The sequence below is a fragment of the Mesoplodon densirostris genome, chromosome 2, assembly GCF_025265405.1.
Source record: "Mesoplodon densirostris isolate mMesDen1 chromosome 2, mMesDen1 primary haplotype, whole genome shotgun sequence".
NCBI lineage: Eukaryota > Metazoa > Chordata > Mammalia > Artiodactyla > Ziphiidae > Mesoplodon > Mesoplodon densirostris.
The window spans coordinates 148,787,952-148,810,064 of NC_082662.1; the positions used below are offsets into that span (position 1 = coordinate 148,787,952).

The following is a 22,113-nucleotide window of genomic DNA, read 5'->3' on the forward strand; positions in this document are numbered from 1 at the left end:
ATATGGGAACTCTGTACTTTTTGCTCAATTTTGCTGTGAGTCTAAAACTACTCTAATAAATAAAGGCCATTTAAAAAAATGAATATTAAGAGCTAATAAGAAATCCTCAGAAACATCCTAAATATCATTCTCCAATGTAGGCTGGCACTAAAACCAAAGCAGCCATATTCAGAGGGTCCTTGAACTCTCAGCCTTAAGAAAACCAGCTAGTACTGCAGAGGTGATCAAATGTACTGATCATTTTGGCAATTTACTTAATAATTGATAAACCATTATTACATCTACTTGATAGCCCCCAAATCAACATATAATTAATTCTAGAAATGCTAGGCATATGCTATCTATCCCCTTTGTACTATCTCCCTTCATTAAAAGGAAATTCAAAAAAAAAAAAAAAAGACCAGAACAACTGAAAAATAACAGCCCAGCTATGAAAAGAGAACTTTAATTTTAGTGTTGATTCAGCAAAGATTAAACAGGCTCTTCCAATATCTATACCTTGGCTGGTGGAGTTCTTTAGGTTTTGGACAAGAAAGCATTTAATATCTTTTAAAATCTAGATGATTATATTCAAACTATAACAGGACATGTTCACCCAGTTGTTATAAAATCTTCTCTTTGTTTTTTGTTTATTTGTTTTGGCTTTTGAGCTATTGGGAATATTTGTACCAATGGCTGTGTCAAAATGTAAAATCATTCCATTTTACCACATAACAATTGCAACAAATATCCATGATCCTTGCCTTATCTCTTCCCCGACTCCCCATTGACTATCGTGATCCACACAAAGCTAAAAACTGCCTTGTTAAGGTGTAGAAGTACTCACTTGTACTACAAAGTAATATACAAAACAAAAATTTCTCAATAATTCTACTCCACTTCATCACTGATCCCTTCCTGAGAGACAGAATATTGGCAATGGGATAAGGCTCAGGAATGGAGGGAGAACATCATTTTCTACAGGTTACTTAATAATAAGATTTTTAAAGATTAAATTTTAGTTATTAAAGCCATGTAAAAATGTTCCCAAATCACAATTTCCATGTTGAGAAGCCTGGTGCTCTAATCAAACTTAACACAGAATTTGGTATTTCTACCATCTCAGTTTGTTCTCTGTTCAACTAATAATATTTTTGAGGTATTTAAAAGAAATGAAATAACTTTTAATTATTGCATATTTTAAAATATGCAACTTTTGTGTTGCATATTTTATTACGTATATGGCATTAATTCTTGCTCTGAATTGAAAGCTACCATTCTATCACTCAATGCCTTAAGCAGAGACTACCATTAGCATCTTGAGTGAGAAAATCAGACAAAACATTCATGTCCTTTCCTAATCACTTCTGCCAGAGGAGGTTCCAGCTCTCTTACCTTTGGGTTCTTGTGATTCATCATCACTATCCGAGCTATCATTACTCACAATATGCTTTGCTGTAATATTTTCTGCAGAAAGAAAACAAAACAATTGAAGAATCTCAGGTGTCAAGACTCACGATGAAATTTACTGTAAGGAAGTAATCGTAGCAAAACCACAGTGAGGTCTATTAGATCTACTGGTATAAATCTAGATCAATTTAGTAAATCTAAATGTCTTAGCTTTACTAGGATTTTCAAATTTCTCATTTGAAAGCAAAATTTCCCAGGGTATGAAAAATTAGTTTAGAATTATTCATACATGATTTTAAAGGGGAGAATTTTTATTTGTTTATCTTAATTCTGACAGAAAGAATAACTTGATTATATAATTCTTATTATATCAAAAATTTTTTCTTCAATTAAATATGTTGAAATGATGTTTATGAAGGTCAGTACAGGGTAAAGCCAAAATTTATAAGGGGGACACAAAATTGTTTCATCAAAATGAATGAAACTACTAATATAAGATAACTTTTGATTTTAGTAATACTGAATATTGTCTATTGAAATGTCTGTTTTGGTATCAGTTTTTGCTTCCTCAGAACTTATTAAGAGAGCAGTTATAAAAATTAAAATAGAGGGCCTCCCTGGTGGCGCAAGTGGTTGAGAGTCCGCCTGCCGATGCAGGGGATACGGGTTCGTGCCCCGGTCTGGGAGGATCCCATATGCCGCGGAGCGGCTGGGCCCATGAGCCATGGCCGCTGGGCCTGCGCATCCGGAGCCTGTGCTCCGCAACGGGAGAGGCCACAACAGTGAGAGGCCCACATACCGCAAAAAGAAAAAAATAATAATAATAATAAAATAGAAACCATAAATCCATAAAACAGAAACAAGAATAAAATCTAGCATAACTTGTCTTTTTTCAAGTAAAAAGTACCCAAATTATGGAGCACACAAACCATTTTATAATCAACATTTGTAGAAAAATCAAACTTTTTTTGGACATGTACATGAAATCCTTATCTGTAGAGTGACTTTTTTTCCTTCTGTTAGTCAATAGAATTTTTTTTTTAATCCTAAAAAACTGACTCCAAATTTATAACTTTCAGTAATAGAGAGCCATTTGGGCTTTTAAACTGAGAGAAATATAGGTATAACATTTGGTTTCCCCATATTATGCTCCAATTTACCTTAAAGTGTGTCTTTGAAAGAGAGAAAAACAAAACAAAAACCACCTTTGAACACCACTTTAAGAGGTAGACTTTAGTCGGCCAGTGGATAAAAGGGTTACCAGGAGTCCTCAGATTCCCCTCAGTCATCACTCTGGTCTCATTTCTGGAAACCCTAACTTAATCTGAGGTAACATGCATCCTGCTAGCCGGTGGTTCTCAAGGACACAATATTCCCCTTAAGTCTGACACACAGAGAAAGTAAATAAGCTGCGAAACCACTGGTCTCAAAGGGGATGTCTCACAACAAAGAATATTCAAGACTATTGAGTATAAACATTCTCCTTTTCCTTGGCCATCAGCCATTGTCTCATCCACCTTCAGATGTGTTATTTCAGTCCTATTCTCTTCCTGCCTTAGAAAGAAAAAGCAGCAAACCCTGGATTTATCTGGATTATTTAACACAGAAGAACACAGAGAAGCAAGCCTCATAAGAGGTAATACTTCTGTTCTTTTTCTCTTCTTTTTTTCTGAACTCTTCATATCTTAGAGAAGAGTTAGTTATTCCCACAGTTAGAGGTGAGAACAGGTTATTCATCTGGGATGTAATGTTCATTAAAATAAATCAAGTCAGAGCTTTTCAGCATTATGCACTTTGCCTTTCAGTTACACTTAAGAGCATGTGTCTCTGTAGTTAAGGTCAGAGAACACTCAAAAGTTCCACCAACCTTGGCTGCTTATTCACTGAGTGATGCTCGGAGGACAGGAGCAAGTTCAAGGACAAAGTGCCTTTTTGGTTGTTTTTATTTTTATATTAAAATCTTTGGCTCTATTGCAATCATAAGATCACTTCTCCATTATTTACTACGAATTACCCCCAAATATTAAGGACTATAGCAAGTTACTGCACTTAATATAAATATCATATATCTAAAGTCAATTCTCACAGGAAGAGTGATCATACTACTTATAAGCCAATTTGTAGTGCATTAATTAAAGTACAATTGTATTTTTGTTTTGTATATAAAGCTTAATTAAATAAACTGTCTGTCTGCAATAACTAAGGATGGCTTGTCAGAAAAATCCTACGGTAAGTTTTTTTACATGCAAGTATTCTTCAGATAAATTGATTGTTGAGAAAGTCATTTATGCTGTTCTGTTAACTCCTCAAATAAATGTGCGATACTTCACACACAGAGAAGAGGTAGTAGGTAGGTAGTATGCTGATAATCTACAGGACCCTTCTCCCCAGCCTCAGCTAGGCTGGCCCCAAATTCAAATTTAGCATCTCCCTGCTCCATCCCACTGCCAGTCAAAATAGCCATAACAAATTTAGTGTTGATTGAGCTACAGATGGCAAGACATCTAGGAGATACTGAATGCATGTTTTGTTTCGTTTACTTTAAATCAAATTTATTTATTAAAGGGAACATATGCTTCTATGGTATAAATATTATAACAAATGAATACTGCTGGTCCTCAATTGAGTTCGTCTACTTTTTCAAGTTTTGTAAATATTATTTTTAATTTATTGTGGGCTAGTGAGTTAGATTTAAAGAAAATCATTGGTGATAATTTATTAGATGTGATTTGAAACATTTTTTCCATGCTTTTTGGTATGAATAAGCTGTGAGAAGTATTTAAGAGGTAAATGAACTGACAAGCGTGAATTTAAGTGTTATACTGCGTTAAATTGTTGTTGAATCTAACCTTCAAAAAGCTAGCCTTATTGATAAAAGGAGTACAGATCTTCCTCAAATTACAATGGGTTTATGTCCCAATAAACCCACTGTAAATTGAAAATTTTGTAAGATGCACATGCGTTGAATACATCTAATCTACTGAACACCACAGCTTAGCCTAGCCTACTTTAGAACAATTACAATCTTTATGATGATTTAATTTTCTCTCAACATATGTGTTAATGAAATTTACCAATATAGTGCAATTATTATCAATGTAAGCATGTTTTTACAATACCTAGTTCTTCTTCCATTGTGGAACCTTTACTTTGTGAGCCAGAAACTCCCAAGACTCTGTTGAACAATATAGAAAAGGCACTCCCCCAGACACCTAAAATAAAGCAAAAACAGAATAACTTAGAATGCACCAGGATTTAAAACAGTCAAACAAACTCATGGTAGATTTTTATCACTTACCCATTAAGAAATGCAAGGGGTTTTCTTCATATTTCTTTACAACTGTTCCCATAAAAAATTTACTTCCAAATAAATCAGGAGCCATAAAAGTACCATATTTAGCCATGCCAATCTCATATGGACTAAATTCAACCCAATCTGAAATCATTTTAAAAAATGCAATCCATTAATAGGGAAATACTACAGAGATGTGCACAAAGATTACTTCAACATTGTCATGATTATTCTCATTCATTTATTTGAAATATTTTTTAAAAATTAGCCAAATGCCTATTATGCATATGGCATTGTATAGGAGAAGTTGGGAGGGGAAAGCTTACCGATGAATAAAATGAGAACACAAAGGATCCCTTAATTTGTACAAATTGAATACCTTTTCACATTTAAAAACTCAGACATCTTTTATAAAGTCCATCTTAATTCTATAAAAGGGAAAACTTTAGACTCAGTTTTAAAACTGCTGGCTCAGATGTTTAAAAATCTGTGAAATTTTGGGTAGATTGCTTGTATTCTCTGTGTTTTAGTTCCTTAATCTGTAAAATGTGAATAAAATCAGTAGATAGTTTGTAGAATTGTTGTGAAGATCTAACGAGCTAAGAAACTTAAAGAACTTAGAAGAGGAAAAGCACATTCTAATCACTCAATAAATAGTAGCCACTATTAAATTTCATGTATTCCTGTGGCTATAACTATGCCTAATAATTATCTGAATCTTAATCTATCCAAAAAGAATTCCTGGTTTTTGACTCCCATTTCCTTGCCATTCTCTGTCTTCCCCTGTTTGGTAAATGGTACTACTTTTCATATATTCATACCACTATCCATACTTTAGAATTCTTCATGGTCCTCTTTCTCTTATACCTCAAATACAAAAAATCAAGTTCTGTAGGCTCTATCATCAGATGTGGTTAGAAACGGGCTACTTATCCATTTGTTCACCATGACCATACAGGTACAAGCTGCCAAACTCTCTCCTGGATCTCCACAATAGCCTCTTAAAACTTTCTCTATTCCCCTACTACCTTGTTGATATCCTGTAGCCAGATGGATTTTTAAAAATATAAATCACACCACACCAGTGCCAGCTGAAAGCTTTCCAATGGCTTCCCATTACACTGAAAATAAAAACATGGCCGAGAAGTCCTCATGATGGTCTGGCTCATGCTCCTTGTCTGACTACATATCTTAACCAATCTCCTATCACATTTTGTCTTACTTATTCCACTTCAGCCACACACCTTCTTAATGTTCCTCCAAGAGACCAAGCTCACTCCTGTCTCACAGCCCTTATGCTTGCTATTCCCTTCTGTAACCATAAGGCTTGCTCCTTCTTAACTTTAGTTCAAAGTCTTTGTTGACCATCTTCTATGGAGTCCCACTACCATGCACCCCTGCCTAACTCCAAACTCTCTGTCTGCCTTTATTTTTTTTTCAGTTTTTCCCTTTCTAAAATTATTGCATGTCTATAACCCTTTATCCAACAATCCAAAATCCAAATAACTCCAAAATCCACATTTTTTTTTTGCTATTCGTTTGGTAGTAAAACCTGACCTGAACTCATTTAGCAGAAAAACCAGTCTTGAAAAGATGTGAGGCTTAATCTTTAGATATCCCATGGAATGTGAATATCAATACATTCCATTGGAGAAATCACTCTATTTGATTATAAGACCTCAATGGGGGTATTATGTAATATATAGCATATTTTTTAACTTCAAAATCTAAAATATTCTGAATTTTAAAACATCTGTCCTCAAAGTTTTGGAAAAGGAATTGTAGATATGTATATATTTATTATTTACTCAATAGTATAGGTTAGAACATTCTATTTTTGTGAAACAAGTTATAAAATCACAATTGTGATGAGAACACATTATAACTCATTTCACATCAAAGCCAAATGGTGCATATACCCTTCATGACCAAGTGGTGTGTTTTATAATGACTTACATGGAGTTAGTGAGACATGACTAGCAATGAATCAGAGGCCATTAGGAAAATTTCTATATCACTGTGAGTAATTTCTTATCTCTGAATTTCACACCCCTCTCCAGGGTACTAAAGTGTAAAGACCTCCTGGTCCCTACTTCTCTAGCAATCTCTTCTTAATTAATGTTGTGGTTTGTGTACACAGTAATGAGAGACATTCTCAAGAGGTAGATTTGCTCTCTAATCCTCACTGAAGAACTCACTACAGTACTTTGACTACTATTTCTCTGCTGCTGATTCCTACATTTCAAACTTGACCCTCTCTCTTGAGCCTCCACCTACTCATTTCCATCTTCCTGTTGTACACTTACGCTTGAGTATGCTGTCATCACATCCTGCTACACTTACCTGGAAAGGAGCTTATCACCTTGCTTCCCAGACAAGCTTACCTGTTTCTGTAAATCACGCTATCACCGCCCAGAAAAAAATTTTTCTTAACTGAAATCACTCTTAAATCCACTCACATCAAATCCATCCATCACACATTTCACTGGTAACCTTTAAGCTTTGCACATTCATCTTCTCCTCTTTTTCCTTATCAGTTTCTCCCTAGTTCCAGGACCTTATTTAAAGAAACACAGTAATATCACTGCTTCCAGTTTCTTTCTTACCAACCTACCCATATGAATCACTGAAACACTTTTTTTCAAAAACACTATTTAAATAATTTTATTGCCCTACCAAAAATCATTAAGTATTTCCCATTATCATAACTGAATAAAAACATTTCTGTCTGGAATTCAAAGCTTTCTATAACTTGGCACTAATGGTTCTCCCAAATATACCACTACTCTTCACCAGTTCACGCATGAGACCAAGGCTAATGTCTCTTTACTGCTCCCCAAAATGTACCTTTGGCTTCCCTTCTGAACATTTTCTTATACTGTTCACACAAAGTTGACTTTTCACCCCCAATTGATAGATCTTTCCAAGTTCAACTTAAATCTGAGTTCCATCACCCTCATGAAGTCTTTCTTATGACTATACTAAATCTCTAATATCTTACAATTTATGTCAGTTCTATATACTCTAACAGATAGTAGTATTCTATGTATATGGCTTACTAATTTTTCATGTTTTATTTTTGTCTCGTTAATGGGACTATAGACTTCTTGAGGAAGTACTATATTTTTACTTCTATAACATCTGTTAAAGAACTTAACATGATGTTAAGTCTATAAATTGTGCTCCGTAAATGCAATTTACTGACCAATGGAAACTTTAAAATGAAAGTTTGAAATCCTACTAGAAATGTAGTGAAGTGGAGGAACCAACATACAAAAATATAACCATTTAAACAACTAATATTTATGTGTTTAAAGTCTTCAAAAGGGGAAAGTGTTTAAAACTTTTCTAAGAGAGAAGAAAAACATTCTCTGGTATTGTTGAAGTAAAGTTGATAAAACTTCCGTAAGGTAATTTGGATCTTTGACTTTTTATAATATAATTCAAATAACATCTTATCTTTTTTTCTTGAATGTCCATTTTAATCTAAGCAAATTTAAAGGCATAAAGTATAGACATGTTTCCTTTTTTTTTTCCCAATAACTCAAGCTACTCAAACACTCATAACATGCCCCTTTGAATGTCTTATCTGGGTACAAGATCAACATAACTAACGTTTGATGGTTTTGTTCAACTCTGTTGGAAGAAACAGCTTGAACCTCCTCATCATAGAAACTTAACAATGAAGGTTAATGGGGCTTCTCTCATGTCAGTAACAATATTGAAATTAGGCAGTTGGCCCAAATCAGACATATCCAAGTTGAAAGACAACTAACTGCACAGAAAACAGCCGTTTCTCACTCTAGATGAATCCAAAATATTCACTCGCTAGAAATATTATTTATTCTTTAATTATTGTAGTCAGATTTTCTCTTGAGAATGGCTGCTGACTAAAACTTCAGAATAGAAGAGACAACTGTGAAAATGCCGTTAACAATTGTAACAGTAACAATAAAACTATTATATTTTTATGTCCCTTTATCATATTCAGTATTATCCCTATCTCATGTAATTGGCTTAATAGCTCTGTAAGATAAAACTGATGTTTATTAATATCCTTCTTTTTAATAATGAGGAAAATAAGAATCAGAGATATTGACCCATCCAAGGTATTTCAGCTTAGAAGTAAGACAAGGCTTCCAAATTAGTTTAATGCTTGTTTAACTAAATCAATGCTTCTGGGGTAAAAGAAGCCTCATTTGGCTATGCACAAATTTGACTGGCATGCTAGTGGTATTTACCAACCAATTTCCAAGCATTCCAAGACCTCATAAGACAATAGCTATCGGAAAGCAAAAATAAAACAAAACAAAACCACCACCAACAAGAAAACAATTTATCATGGCCCTTACTTTTCATGTATGATAGAATCTTAACTCTCCCTATGAACTCCATCACAAAGTGTGGTTCCTCATTGCTGCTGAGTATGCCATGGTTATCCGACACTCTTACTGCATGCCTGAACCCCCCATCCAAGAATTAAATTTGCCTTTCATATACAAATTCTATTCATCTTCAGACCTTTGACTCTTCTCATACAGCTTTCATAGAACACTCCACATTGTTAAGATATACTGAAACTTGGGCTTCCCTGGTGGCACAGTGGTTGAGGGTCCACCTGCCGATGCAGGGGACACGGGTTCGTGCCCTGGTCCGGGAAGATCCCACATGCCACGGAGCAGCTGGGCCCGTGAGCCATGGCCTTTGAGGCTGTGCGTCCGGAGCCTGTGCTCCGCAATGGGAGAGGCCACAACAGTGAGAGGCCCACATACCGAAAAAAAACAAAACAAAACTATAAGGAGAGTCTCATTCTCATTTAACAGATGAGAAAACTGAGGCTAAAAGGTGTCACACAACTTGGTCAAGGAAACAGTGCATAGTAACATTCTGTTCTCTCTTGTGCTTTAACCTCTTTAATAACTATTGTAAATTTCTCAAACATACTATCAGGTCTTATAGAAAAAGGGCAATATACTGTGGAGGGGAGGGGAGTTCATGCTCAGCACCTGGCATACTACATTCTACATCATCAGTAATCAGAGAAGCCAATATTTTTATAAAAAGAACAAAGTATTTCAAGACCAATTCTCAGCTCTGCTACTTACTTTCTATGTGGCAATGTGCAAATCACTGAATCTTTCTGAGGTTTTATTTATTTTTTTCCTGTGAAGCAGAGCTAAGAATACCTCCTTCCCTCCCTGGGTTGTAGTAAATATTGAATAAGACAATAAATATGATAAGTGCTTTCTGAACCAGAAGCATGAGAAACATTTTAGTCAAGATAATTGATAAACACTTGTTGAATGAATGAATTCCAGGTGCACTGCTTTTATAAACTATTCAAAATTCTTGCTTGACAGTAGTCAGTTGAAGAAAAGTGAGACTTGGTAAAACTGCAAAAGAATTCTAGATATAAATCTGGTAATTACATGCCATTCACAATGATTTTTTAAGCTCATGGTGTGACTGATGTCACTGAGATACTTTTCCTAAAAATACAATGAACCCTAGTAGCCACAGTCAGAAATTCTATCACACTGCAGACTAGGACTGGCAGTGGCCTGGAGAAGTAGGAAGTCACATACTTTTAGAGCACCCAACAAGAAACAGAGCTACAGAAGAAATAAATGTTTACATCTGAGATTTAACAAAATGAGGCATTTTCTTCACCAGCTGCCACAAGTATAGACTAGTACTTTTAAGGTGCTGAATTATAAAAATTAGAATAGTGTTTTGAATGATAAACAGATAACATGTTACCCAATTTAATGAACAGATAAGCAGCAAGCAAAAATATATGGCTTGCCTAAAAGCCCTAGACATAGTATTTTGTTAAAAATTCTTGAGAAATGAATAATTAAAATAGAATATTGATTATATTCATGATTTACTTTTATATCTTCTTTCCCACTAATTTGTTTTTTTTTATTTTTTTATTAGTTTCTGCTTTATAACAAAGTGAATCAGTCATACATATACATCTGTTCCCACATCCCTTCCCTCATGCATCTCCCTCCCTCCCACCCTCCCCATCCCACCCCTCCAGGCGGTCACAAAGCACCGAGCTGATCTCCCTGTGCTCTGCGGCTGCTTCCCACTATCTATCTACCTTACGTTTTTTTCCCACTAATTTGAATGAAGATATACTAGTAACTAGTTTCATAGGATAGTCTCTACAACCAGAAAATCATCTGGCTTAAAATATTCTTATATTTTCAAAAGTTTTTATGTTACAGCAAATATATTAAAATAAGCAACTAAAATTGCTTATGATCTTCCTCTAAAGAAAATCATTAGGAACTACAGTTCAAAGCTTCCAGGAAATGTTTTGTAAGAGGAAATTCCATACCTGCAAACATCAGTTCTGAGACATCGGGTTTGACATGGAGACAGGTGAAAAGAGGCAAAGGGCACTGTCCAGTATTGACTTTTTCCTTCAAACTACTCAAGGTAGTGTTCATTCTCTGTCCACAGAAGAAAGAAAAGGTTTTACATATACAAACAGATACAGATTTTTAAAAACTATGTAAAATAGTACTTCCAATCAAGACACAAAATGTCTGTAATAAAAATAGTCTTATGGGGCTTCCCTGGTGGCTCAGTGGTTAAGAATCTGCCTGCCAATGCAGGGGACGCGGGTTCATGCCCCAGTCCGGGAAGATCCCACATGCCACGGAGCAGCTGGGACCGTGAGCCATGGCCGCTGGGCCTGCGCGTCCGGAGCCTGTGCTCCGCAATGGGAGAGGCCACAACAGTGAGAGGCCCACGTACCGCAAAAAAAAAAAAAAAAAAAAAAAAGTCTTATGACTTCTAGGAACCTCTGATCCTGAAAAACAACAGAAAGTAAGCTCTATGGAGGTAATTACCTTCATTCTAAAAAGAGCCATACGTCTCAGGACTATATCGACGTTTGGCAGCTAGGGAGCCCAGAAGGAATTGAGCCCCCAGATTCCCTGGCACAAACTCTACCCGCCCTGTTTCATGTTCAGATAAAATGTCGCTCTGTTGTCATGTGTCGAATGGGTTTCTTCCATGTGATTCACTCCTTTTTTTTCTAACTCTCTCCAGGCAAGCTCCATTCTTCTTCTGCTGTTTAAATATTACTTATATTCACCACTTTATCTAAAAAGATTGCTATTTGGGCAGAATGGGCCGTTAAGGGTTAAAATGTGTATTTTTCCAAAGAAAAGGAATACAAAAGTATTTCCCTATACATCAAAACTGACACGTAGGGAGTTCCCTGGCAGTCCAGCATTTAGGACGCTGTGCTCTCACTGGCGAGAGCTCGGGTTCAATCCCTGGTCGCGGAACTAAGATCCTGCAAGCCGCGCCATGTGGCCAAAAAATACAAAACAAAACAAACAAACAAAAAACAACAACAAAACTGACACATAGTTAGAATAAATTAGTAAGCTGGTAAGAACTAATGTAATGTAGGATGAAACGTATTATAGAAGAGTTATGTCTGGCAGGGAGTATGTACTCAGTACATGTTGATAGGATAAGGTGAGTCAACTGACTTTTACAAAATGTATCGTATTTTGTTTTATTTAAAACATTACGATATACATGGTCTTCTTGTATTAAAAGGATTGTAGACTGAGCCAAGGCTTACATTGTGAATTAGTGTTTCTCCTATTAACATCCCAAAGATATCAGTAAAGGTGACAGGTTGTCCAGAACTTTTCTTCTTCCATAAAGACTCAACGTATCTTTTAATTTTCTGTGGTGTGAGAAGTAAAAGAGGGTTGTGGCTAACACTTTTCATTAGCTCTTCATTAATCTCCTCTGGTCCTTTCTCTGGAAAATCAGGGTGAGAATATAAAGTTGACATGTACCTGTAAAGAAAACAAAAGACAATCAGTAACGATAAAGGGCATCACACAGTAAGTAGTCTCCAAAGAAAGCAGTCATCTTTGTCATCAGAAAATGAAAGAATAATAGAAATAGTTGGTTAACTAATTTTCTGATTGAAGATATTAACTCATTTAAGGAAAGGATGCAACAATCAGAATATAGCTGGTCTACAATGGAAGTAAAGGAGAGGCCTCAGAGAAAACACTGGACTTCTCCTGCACAGTCCAGAGGAGAGGATGCCCTATTGGGCCAACTCTTCACTGTCTAGTCTCCAGGAATGGGTATCCCTATCAGACCATCAGAGACTGACGACACAACACACTGAGAGCCATGTAAATAAATTGACTTGCTGGATATAATACTAGCCAAGCAATCTGATAATTTGAATTTCCATTATAATTATCTATAGGTAGAAAATGTGCTGTCCAAACAATTGTGAATGCCTAATTCTCATGGCAATTGTGTGTGTGTGTGTTGTTGTTGTTTTTTAATTGTCCATTGGCCTAGATAGAATCCCAAGCCTTGCCAATTGTAGGTCTCAGAATTTCTGAGCATACAAATCTAATGGTGAAATCATGGAGAGGAGTAGATCTGAAAGATAAATGCTTTCTTGTGAAAATTCTTAGCCAACAGCCATCTGGCCACCTCTAGTGATGCTGGAAATCATCATATGCCTTGGTATTTGATATTTAGACAGTAAACATTAAGTTATGATCCTCCTGGGAACCAATATCTCTAATATTGTAGCTCTCAAACTAAATACTAATGATTAGTTTACTTATCTGTCTCCCCTAATTAGTTGTGACCATCTACGGGGAAAACTTTGCTTATTTATCTTTTTTAGTCTCAATGATTAGCAAATACCTAGTATACGACAAGCACAGTATATTGAACTGTTGAACTGAGAGCACAAAATAATGAAAGAAATACTCTACCACTTCACCCAACCAAACAGAATGTAGCACATATTTAAATCTCCTGTCTCTTTGGCATTCATAACAAAATGCCACCATCGTGATTTATCTTCCCTTCATGGAGGGGAGAAAACTAACTGTTATTGAGTCTTGGTATGTTCTAAGCCTGTGCTGGCTAATTGCTCATAAGCTGTTGTCTTGAAGACTTGTGATAGCTTTCATTTCTTCTATTTTAAAGATAAGCAGAGGATTGATGAATTTAAATAACATGTTAATGGAAGCAACCTAAGTGTCCATCAGCAGATGAATGGATAAAGAAGATGTGGCACATAAATACAATGGAATATTACTCAGCCATAAAAAGAAATGAAATTGAGTTATTTGTAGTGAGGTGGATGGACCTAGAGTCTGTCATACAGAGTAAAGTAAGTTAGAAAGAGAAAAACAAATACCGTATGCTAACATATATATATGGAATCTAAGAAAAAAAAAAAAGGTCATGAAGAAGCTAGGGGCAAGATGGGAATGAAGATGCAGACATACTAGAAAATGGACTTGAGGACCTGGGGAGGGGGAAGGGTAAGCTGGGACGAAGTGAGAGAGTGACATGGACATATATACACTACCAAACGTAAAATAGATAGCTAGTGGGACGCTGCTGCATAGCACAGGGAGATCAGCTCGGTGCTTTGTGACCACCTAGAGGGGTGGGATAGGGAGGGTGGGAGGGAGGGAGATGCAAGAGGGAAGAGATATGGGAACATATGTATATGTATAACTGATTCACTTTGTTATAAAGCAGAAACTAACACACCATTGTAAAGCAATTATACTCCAATAAAGATGTTAAAAAAAAACTATCACAGAAAAAAAATTATTTAAATAAATAAATAAATAACATGTTCACAGTTCCCCAATTAATAATAGAACTCGAATTTAAAATCTGTCCTCTCCCCTGATAGTCTTTATTTTTAAAAAATCTTTAAAGTAAGATTTCAGTTCTTAGAGATCAAACTACTCCCACTACACATTAAATTAGAATTTCTTGTTGGATTCAGAGTTCTTTAGAGACAAACTGAGAATAATTAAAACTTAACAAATGAAGAGTGATGACAGACCTAAAATGGAACACAGGCTCTGCAAAAAAAATTAAACATTCTTAAAAGATCTTTATTATATAAACTGGATTCTTAACATTTCTCACAGCATGAGATAACGATAAATCAGATAGACTTACTCTGAACTCAAGCCTGGTATAATCACTAAATATCTATTAAAAATACAGCTGAGATTGCTAGAAAGATGCAGAGTCCATCCATTCCTATAGTTATTCCAAGGTCTACCACATGATTCATCTAGATGAACAAAGATCTGATTCTGGACCTCATCATGCTTTTCAATAAATGCACACATTGTTGTAATGATATTGGTTTACATTTAAGGATACAATAAAAATGGGAAAATGAAACTTCTTTTTGAGTCTCTAAGTGATCAGTTCTGGAACTATTCAGGATATGTTTCATTCTTTATGAGAACATTAAGAAATTCTTTACGGTCTTAGTATCAAGTATAATTTCTATATCCATGGATCATTGGCTTGCCCTTAAGTTATTAAAAATGTGCATTATATAACTGTGCATAGTTTGGATTTTGCCTTGAATCCTAGAAACCTGAAACCAAAGTCTGTGTCTCATGCCTCCCAAAGCTACAGGTTATAGAATGAACTTTTAATCTAGTTTCTAGTTTTATACATATATATATTACACACACACAAACATATACTTTTTTCCACTTCTATCTTTATTGTATGCAATCCAGTTTTACTTTATTATTAACATACACCAAATCATTTCCTTAATGAAGCAGGATAAAAATAAGGAAAAGAATCAAACAAACATTGTCAGCAGAAATCAATTTAGCCACAGAATTTTTTTTTAAGGTAGGTGAAGAGGAAATGATATGATCATTCTGCTATTGGAAGTTGTCATTTCTAACTGTTCAGCAGAATGATGTAATTACTCACATCTCATTCACGTTATTTAAGACTTCTCTTCTCCATCTATAAATAGTTGGTCTTTAAAATGAATCAACGTATGATTCTAACAAGTACCTCAGCCTCATGGATTTCCTCCAGCAAGATCTGGAGGCTCCTCTTTTCTCTTCCCTTCTTCCCAATGTTCGCCATTGGATCTAGACTAAGAAAATCCTTCCTCTGAGGTTCAGAGATTGCACAAAACCTAGGAATCTGTGCCACAGTTTCAGAGGCAGATCATTTTAAGAGGTCAAGTGTATATGCATGTCAGTCCAATTCTTTCTTTTTTGCTCCATGTAGAACGGTTGCAGTCCATTTCTGCTCTCTAAAGGTTGAAGTAAACTCATTCACTTGGGGAGTCTCTCTCTCCCCATTTCTCTCTTTCTTTCCCTCCCATGAAGCCATTGGCTACAGTATACAAGCCCTATACAAGACAGAAAGACCTAGAATACCTCAACCATTTGCATTGGGGCTAATGTTCTCTGCTTGTTCAGCATTTATGAGCCCATTTTCCTTAGAAGTAACAAGTGTGAGTTGGTTAGACATTTCATGACATCATTATGGTGACATCTAAGACTTGGATTTTGGGTTTGGTGACAGCTAAAGATGGAATAGCAGGCAATGGTCAGTTTTCCTTAAATTGCTTTTTTTTTTTTGCTTTTTGTTTGTTTGTTTGTTTCTTTGATTGCACCAAGGCAGAATTCAGCTATCATGAGCTTCTGTGGACATATTACTGTCTAAAGCACACAAGCATCAACTCTGTAGTTAAGCCTTAATTTTCATCCCTTCACCAATAAGTGACTCCCAATTATACCAATCAAGTTTCAAAAACTAAGTGTCTTAGACATAGCAGGGCCTCTATAAATAATTATCGAATGAAAGGGTCTTCAATTTAATTCTCTATAAATCTGAAAATACTCACCTCGAATTTTTCAATATATTTATATGATGGGACACCTCATTCTCTCCATATGAATGCATTTTAGACTAAGTACAAAGTTTAAAAAAAACTTTAAATTATGCCAGAGAACAAGGAATTCTCAGTTCACTTCCTGCCTCCAAATCACAGAGTCAAAGTTTTAAAATATCAGTGTCTGGCTCCCCAGGACCTTCCTGATCAGAATCTTCAGGGGTAAACATTCAGAATTTCTCTGCTTAAAAAAGTGCCAGAAGTGATTCTCATATGCAATTAAGGTTTGGAATGTCTTAACAAGACCCTCGACATTGTGAAGCAAATATCCTGAAATCCTAAAGAAATTCCTAGATTAATTTTTCCCCAAAATGCAGTTACTTATGCAAGTCTTCATTTAGTCATTAAACACATGACAAGTGGGAGAGGTTCGTTAGCACAGTCTTCACCTCAAACAACATATTTTCTCTAATATAATCTTGATCTTTTAGTCTATCATTTCTTACAGGCCAGCTCCTATTAAAATTGGTTCATTTTTCAATGTCCCACGAATTCTTCAGATGTTAAACTGAAAGTTTTCATTCTTGAATTCTTTTTTATAGCTTAATGAATTGGGTCCCATTGCCTATAGACACAGAGCTGCTCTCATTTCTCTTTAGACGGTAATGTTATACAAACACAGCAGTTGAAATCCAATAGCCCTGTGACACCACAAATGAACAGCTGTGCTGAGGAAGAGAGCTGTGCTCACTAAGCAAAAGAACACAGGATTACTGCCACTAGTTCACTCAGGCCAGTTCTCCTGCTTGGCTAATTCTTACATTTAATGAATAACAACAATGAATAATAACAATGAATATCATCCAAAAATAATTTCAGAAATAATTATCATAAAGATAGTAGCAATTATAAGAAAAGCTTTGTCTTACATAAAATTTTCTTTTGTGATCACAGAAAACTTTCCAGGAGGTCCAAGCCTTCTCCAGATATTTCTATATTACCTAATTTGTGCCAGGTACTGGTCATGTATCAGCAGAATATAAAAACTTATACAACACAAGAGTGTACTTTCTTTTTCCAAGTGTTTCTGAATTTCTTCCTTTGAACTTTCTACCTTCTCACCTATAGTGTTTGAGAGAAAATTGTTAATATGAATCATCCTGACCACCTTTTATTTTGTCTCAGGAAGTATCTCTTTTCTCCATGGTTAATAGCTTCACTTGTGCTTTTTATCTTGTCCTGTCCTGTCTCTGCTTGAATCTCTTTATATCCAAGATCCATCTATTTCTTTATCTTCCATCTATCCCTCTACACTATTTCCTTCACCTCAGACTTCTACAAAAATGCTCTAGTCTTTTATATACTGAAAACAAAATAAAACAAAAACATTTCCTGGGTCCTATATTCCCTGTCTTGAATCAATAGATGGCTCCTACTAAGGTTCACCTTCCCACCTTTCTTTCTTTCATCTCCTATTCATTTCTTATTTGTAATTTCATGATCAAAAGTGCCCTTCATTTACGTTATCTAGTAATTTTCGCTAAAACCATGAAATCTCCAAACCCAGTTCTAAGTGAAGCTTCTCATAGATTTTTCCTCTATTAAAATACCCATTACTTTGTGAAGCACTCCCACGCTTGACCTCTGCAAACTCATCTTCCCTTGATTCTCTTCTCTGATGGCTACTTTGCATTGTCCATTAGGGTTTTCTTTCTCCCTTCCTTCCTTCCTTTCTCTCTCTCTCTCTCTCTCTCTCTTTCTTTCTTTCTTCCTTCCTTCTTTCCTTCCTTCCAGTAAGTTTTTGGATGTTTTGAAGAACTACAAATTAAATTACTGATGGTAATAACTGAAGTGGTAGAAATTGGTGAAATTACCAAGCGAGGATGTGTAGATATAATAGAAAAAAAGGCAGGTCCTGGAGGGAAGCTCATTTTAAGGAGAAAAGTAGTAGAAGTAGAAAAGACAGCTATGAGGAGAGAGCAATCAGAGAGGATGGGGGGGAAAGGCATGGTAGGAGGGATTTGAAAGAGGGACAATTGAACGTGTGAAATATCTCAACTCCCAACTTCATCCTCCCTGACTCCCCCAAAAGTTGAGGAGAGTAAGAACTTCAAAAGACACCATTATATTTGGAAATTATGTGGCCTCTTGGTGAAAAATGATTGTAGGATTTTAGGAGTGCATGGATTTTAAGGAAATAGAATAACTAAGAAAAGGCTTCAGCTCAGTGCTTTGTGACCACCTAAAGGGGTGGGATAGGGAGGGTGGAAGGGAGATGCAAGAGGGAGGGGATATGGGTATATATGTATACGTATAGCTGATTCACTTTGTTATACAGCAGAAACTAACACACCATTGTAAAGCAATTATACTCCAATAAAGATGTTAAAAAAAAAGAGATAGGCTAATTCTAAAGTCAACTTCCTGCAACACTAAAATGTATACATTTTTTTTTTAAAAAAAGAAAAGGCTAACCTTTGAGGAAATTAGACACTGAAGGATAGAGCAGGAATTTAAGGTGGCCTATAGTATTTAAATGATTGGCCTGTAACATCTAAAATTCTCTTAATTACATTTTGTAGGACTTGTTTTCAGAACCCGGAGAGGGGATCTTAGATGTTTCCCCAAATCTATAACCAAAGCAATGACTGCAGCTCTAATTAAACACAAATATACACTATTACACCACTAAAATAGCACTCAAGGCCTGGTCTTTCTTTGTTAGATGAATTTAAGAAAGCAAGCTTCTTGTGATGTATTAGTCAGTGATGGACCACAGGGATCTAAAAATCAGTGAATACAGATAAAGAAAACCTGAAGAGTAATAATAAAATGCTTGAATAGGTGAATTAATCTAAGGGTCCAAGTTTTTCCATCACATTCATACTATTCATTAAACAGGCAGGTGCATGTCCTTCAAGGGAAAGAATAATGATGGGCTACATCTTTCTTTCAAAAAAGACAAATCATTTTGAGAGTACATACAAAGAAGGTGGCAACCATGGTTCTAAGTTTTTGTTTTTTAGCTAAAGAAACTAGTTCAAAATATTTAAGAAACTATAGACTCTTTAAATGTGAATCTCTGTGTAGAACAGGGGTCCCCAAACCCCGGGCCGCGGACTGTTAGGAACCGGCCATGCAGCAGGAGGTAAGCATTAGGCGAGCGAGTGAAGCTTCATCTGCCTCTCCCCATCGCTGGCATTACCTCCTGAACCATCTCCCCCACAATGGAAAAATTGTCTTCCATGAAACCAGTCCCTGGTGCCAAAAAGGTTGGGGACCACTGATGTAGAATATATAGCTGTCCAAGAGAAGGTTCTGGTTTAGTTGAAAGAACCTAGAGTAGGGGATCAAAATCCTAAGTCTATATGTTGGCTCTGCTAGTGATCTTGGACAAATCACTTGCCTTCTGAATCATATTTTCTTTACTTGAAAGATGAAGAAACTCATAGCCATCTCACAGGATGAGAAGATACAGAAATTTAAAAATATAGACATATATATGTTATTATATATATTGTAATTATATGATATATACTTATATAATACATATGTTATATATTTATGTATAATAAAATATTATAAAAAATAAGTTTTATCATGGCTGAGTGACTAAAAGGCCTTATAAGCCAATATCAGAAGTTCTATAATAAGGTGATACTTTTATTTGAGACATCTAAGCAAGGACTAAATATTTGATTTTCAATGTACTTATGTGAGCAAACCAAAAAGTACATAGTATTGTCTTTGAAAATGTTTTATAAATATATTCTTGAAAAGGCAAATCTACAGTATACAAATATTATACATGCAGATGTTTTAACTCTGTCTCCAAATTTAGCTGAGCTTAGATACATTTAAAGGATTAATTTCATAATTAGATATAAATCAGTGAACTTTATTGCATTTCTTCATTCAAAAGTTGTTTCCTTCTTCTATATACTAAGGTATCTTGCATTTCATTCTATTTGCCTTAAAGAAGAAAATGAATACCTAGTGAATCATGTACTTAGACATGATCGCTGCAAGATTACAAATCAGTAAATTATAGGAAGATTAAATTAATTATGGGTGGAGTATGTTATTCCACTTCTGAGATATTTCTATAGAATTATTTCAATTGACCTATTTTTTGTTTTATGTTTAACTACATTTTAAGTCACAAATGGGCTTAAAGGGAGCAAACTTATGACAGCAGTCATCACTAGGTATGAATTTGCCTAAAAAATATTTTGAAGAAACAAATTACTGCATCAAGCTGGAATATTTCAGTAAATTGAAGTTAATGTCAGTTTTCTAAATCCTCATTTCTTTTCTAAGTTTCAGGTCGATAAATGCTAAGCATTTAGGATGATAAAACTAAGATTTAAAATGTATACTAACCATGTAGATCCAGAAAGACCAGCAATGTAGGTAGCGCAATCTAAAATTCCTGATTCATACAGTGCCTTCATCACACCGGAGAATCCTACCATGGCTCGGAACCCCCCACCTGAGCCCAGTACGGCCACCACAGGCACCTGGAATGATGAAACACAGAGATCATTTGTAAAGTAAAATCATAAAATATGTCATTTTCATTTCAGTTTTTCTATGTCCCACATTTGGTAACAAAGAATTGTAAGTTCACTCATACCTTGATAATATCTAATTGTTAAAAAGAAGAAAATAATGTTTCACTTAAGAAAATCAAGAATTAATGTCTATTAGAAAGCAGACATTATTAAAATAGCCAACTAACTCTGTTTGATAACAACAACAATAGCAACAACAATCCTTTATATTTGCTTGACTCCTTGCAGTTTGGGGCTTGCTTTTGGGTGTAGTTTTTTTTTTTATTTGATCCTCTCAAAATTGCTGTAAAATGAGCAAAAAAGTATTTGCTCATTTTTCAGATGGAAGTTCTGAAAGGATGCTATTACTTGTATAAGATCTATTAGCTGGTAATCTGCAGTTGAGTAAGCACCTTACCTTCTTGGTCCAGAATTCTTAGCACTCCTTTATGCTGACCCATTTCAAAAACATGCTGTTATTTAAGTAATCAAAAAGAACTTAATCAACTATAAAAAAAACCTACAAAATTTATTTCTTCATTCTTTAATTCATTCATCAATCTGATTAAGTGGTCTCTATGTTTCCAGTATCCCCAGGGTGGATCTGGGGAATATAGTTAATTTAAGTGAGGCAGAAATGTAATAATAATTATGACAGCAAGAAACACAGGAATAGATGATATTCACTGAGCTCTTATTATCTGGTAGGAACTGTTAGTATGTTACAGAAACTGTCTTATTTAATCTTCAGCCTTCTTATCGCAGCAGGAGTATTCTAGGGAGTTGGGAAAAATAAGACTATGAAGGGCTTTAAGGGGAAAAGAAGTCAGCGGGGATTTTAAGCCTGTTGATTTGGTTACTTGCAACACTAACATTAAACCCAATACAAGTCAGGTAGTTCAGAGTAAAAAAATTCTTAGTAACAGATTACACTGTTTCATTTCAACATATAACACACAACCTGTGCTATTGTTCAGAGAGAGATTTCATAAGAGAAGTTGGAAGATTGAACATAAAACCTCTTTAATCCTGAGAAAACAACTCCCCAGATGTCCTTCTTCATGTGCCAGTAGCCCAACACATACTTATGGATGACTATTTTACGTTAGGAATTTTCTGGAAGCAGTCACTTATTAAACCGGGATTCATGTGTTATGTAACCCATT

General features: G+C 35.4%; 1 protein-coding gene across 2 annotated transcripts in view; it reads right to left on the reverse strand.

Annotated features, from left to right (window-relative positions):
- PLA2G4A (phospholipase A2 group IVA) overlaps positions 1–22,113 on the reverse strand; it is a 165,250-nt gene that overhangs the window by 34,625 nt on the left and 108,512 nt on the right. The window contains exons 8-13 of one of the 2 annotated variants that reach the window (XM_060088499.1): positions 20,778–20,914; positions 12,297–12,519; positions 11,031–11,145; positions 4,688–4,825; positions 4,509–4,601; positions 1,375–1,446 (exon numbers count right to left, since the gene is read on the reverse strand). In XM_060088499.1, coding sequence (XP_059944482.1) covers positions 1,375–1,446; positions 4,509–4,601; positions 4,688–4,825; positions 11,031–11,145; positions 12,297–12,519; positions 20,778–20,914 — 778 coding nt within the window. The remainder of the gene's footprint in view (positions 1–1,374; positions 1,447–4,508; positions 4,602–4,687; positions 4,826–11,030; positions 11,146–12,296; positions 12,520–20,777; positions 20,915–22,113) is intronic. The other variant, XM_060088500.1, reaches the window with a different exon arrangement.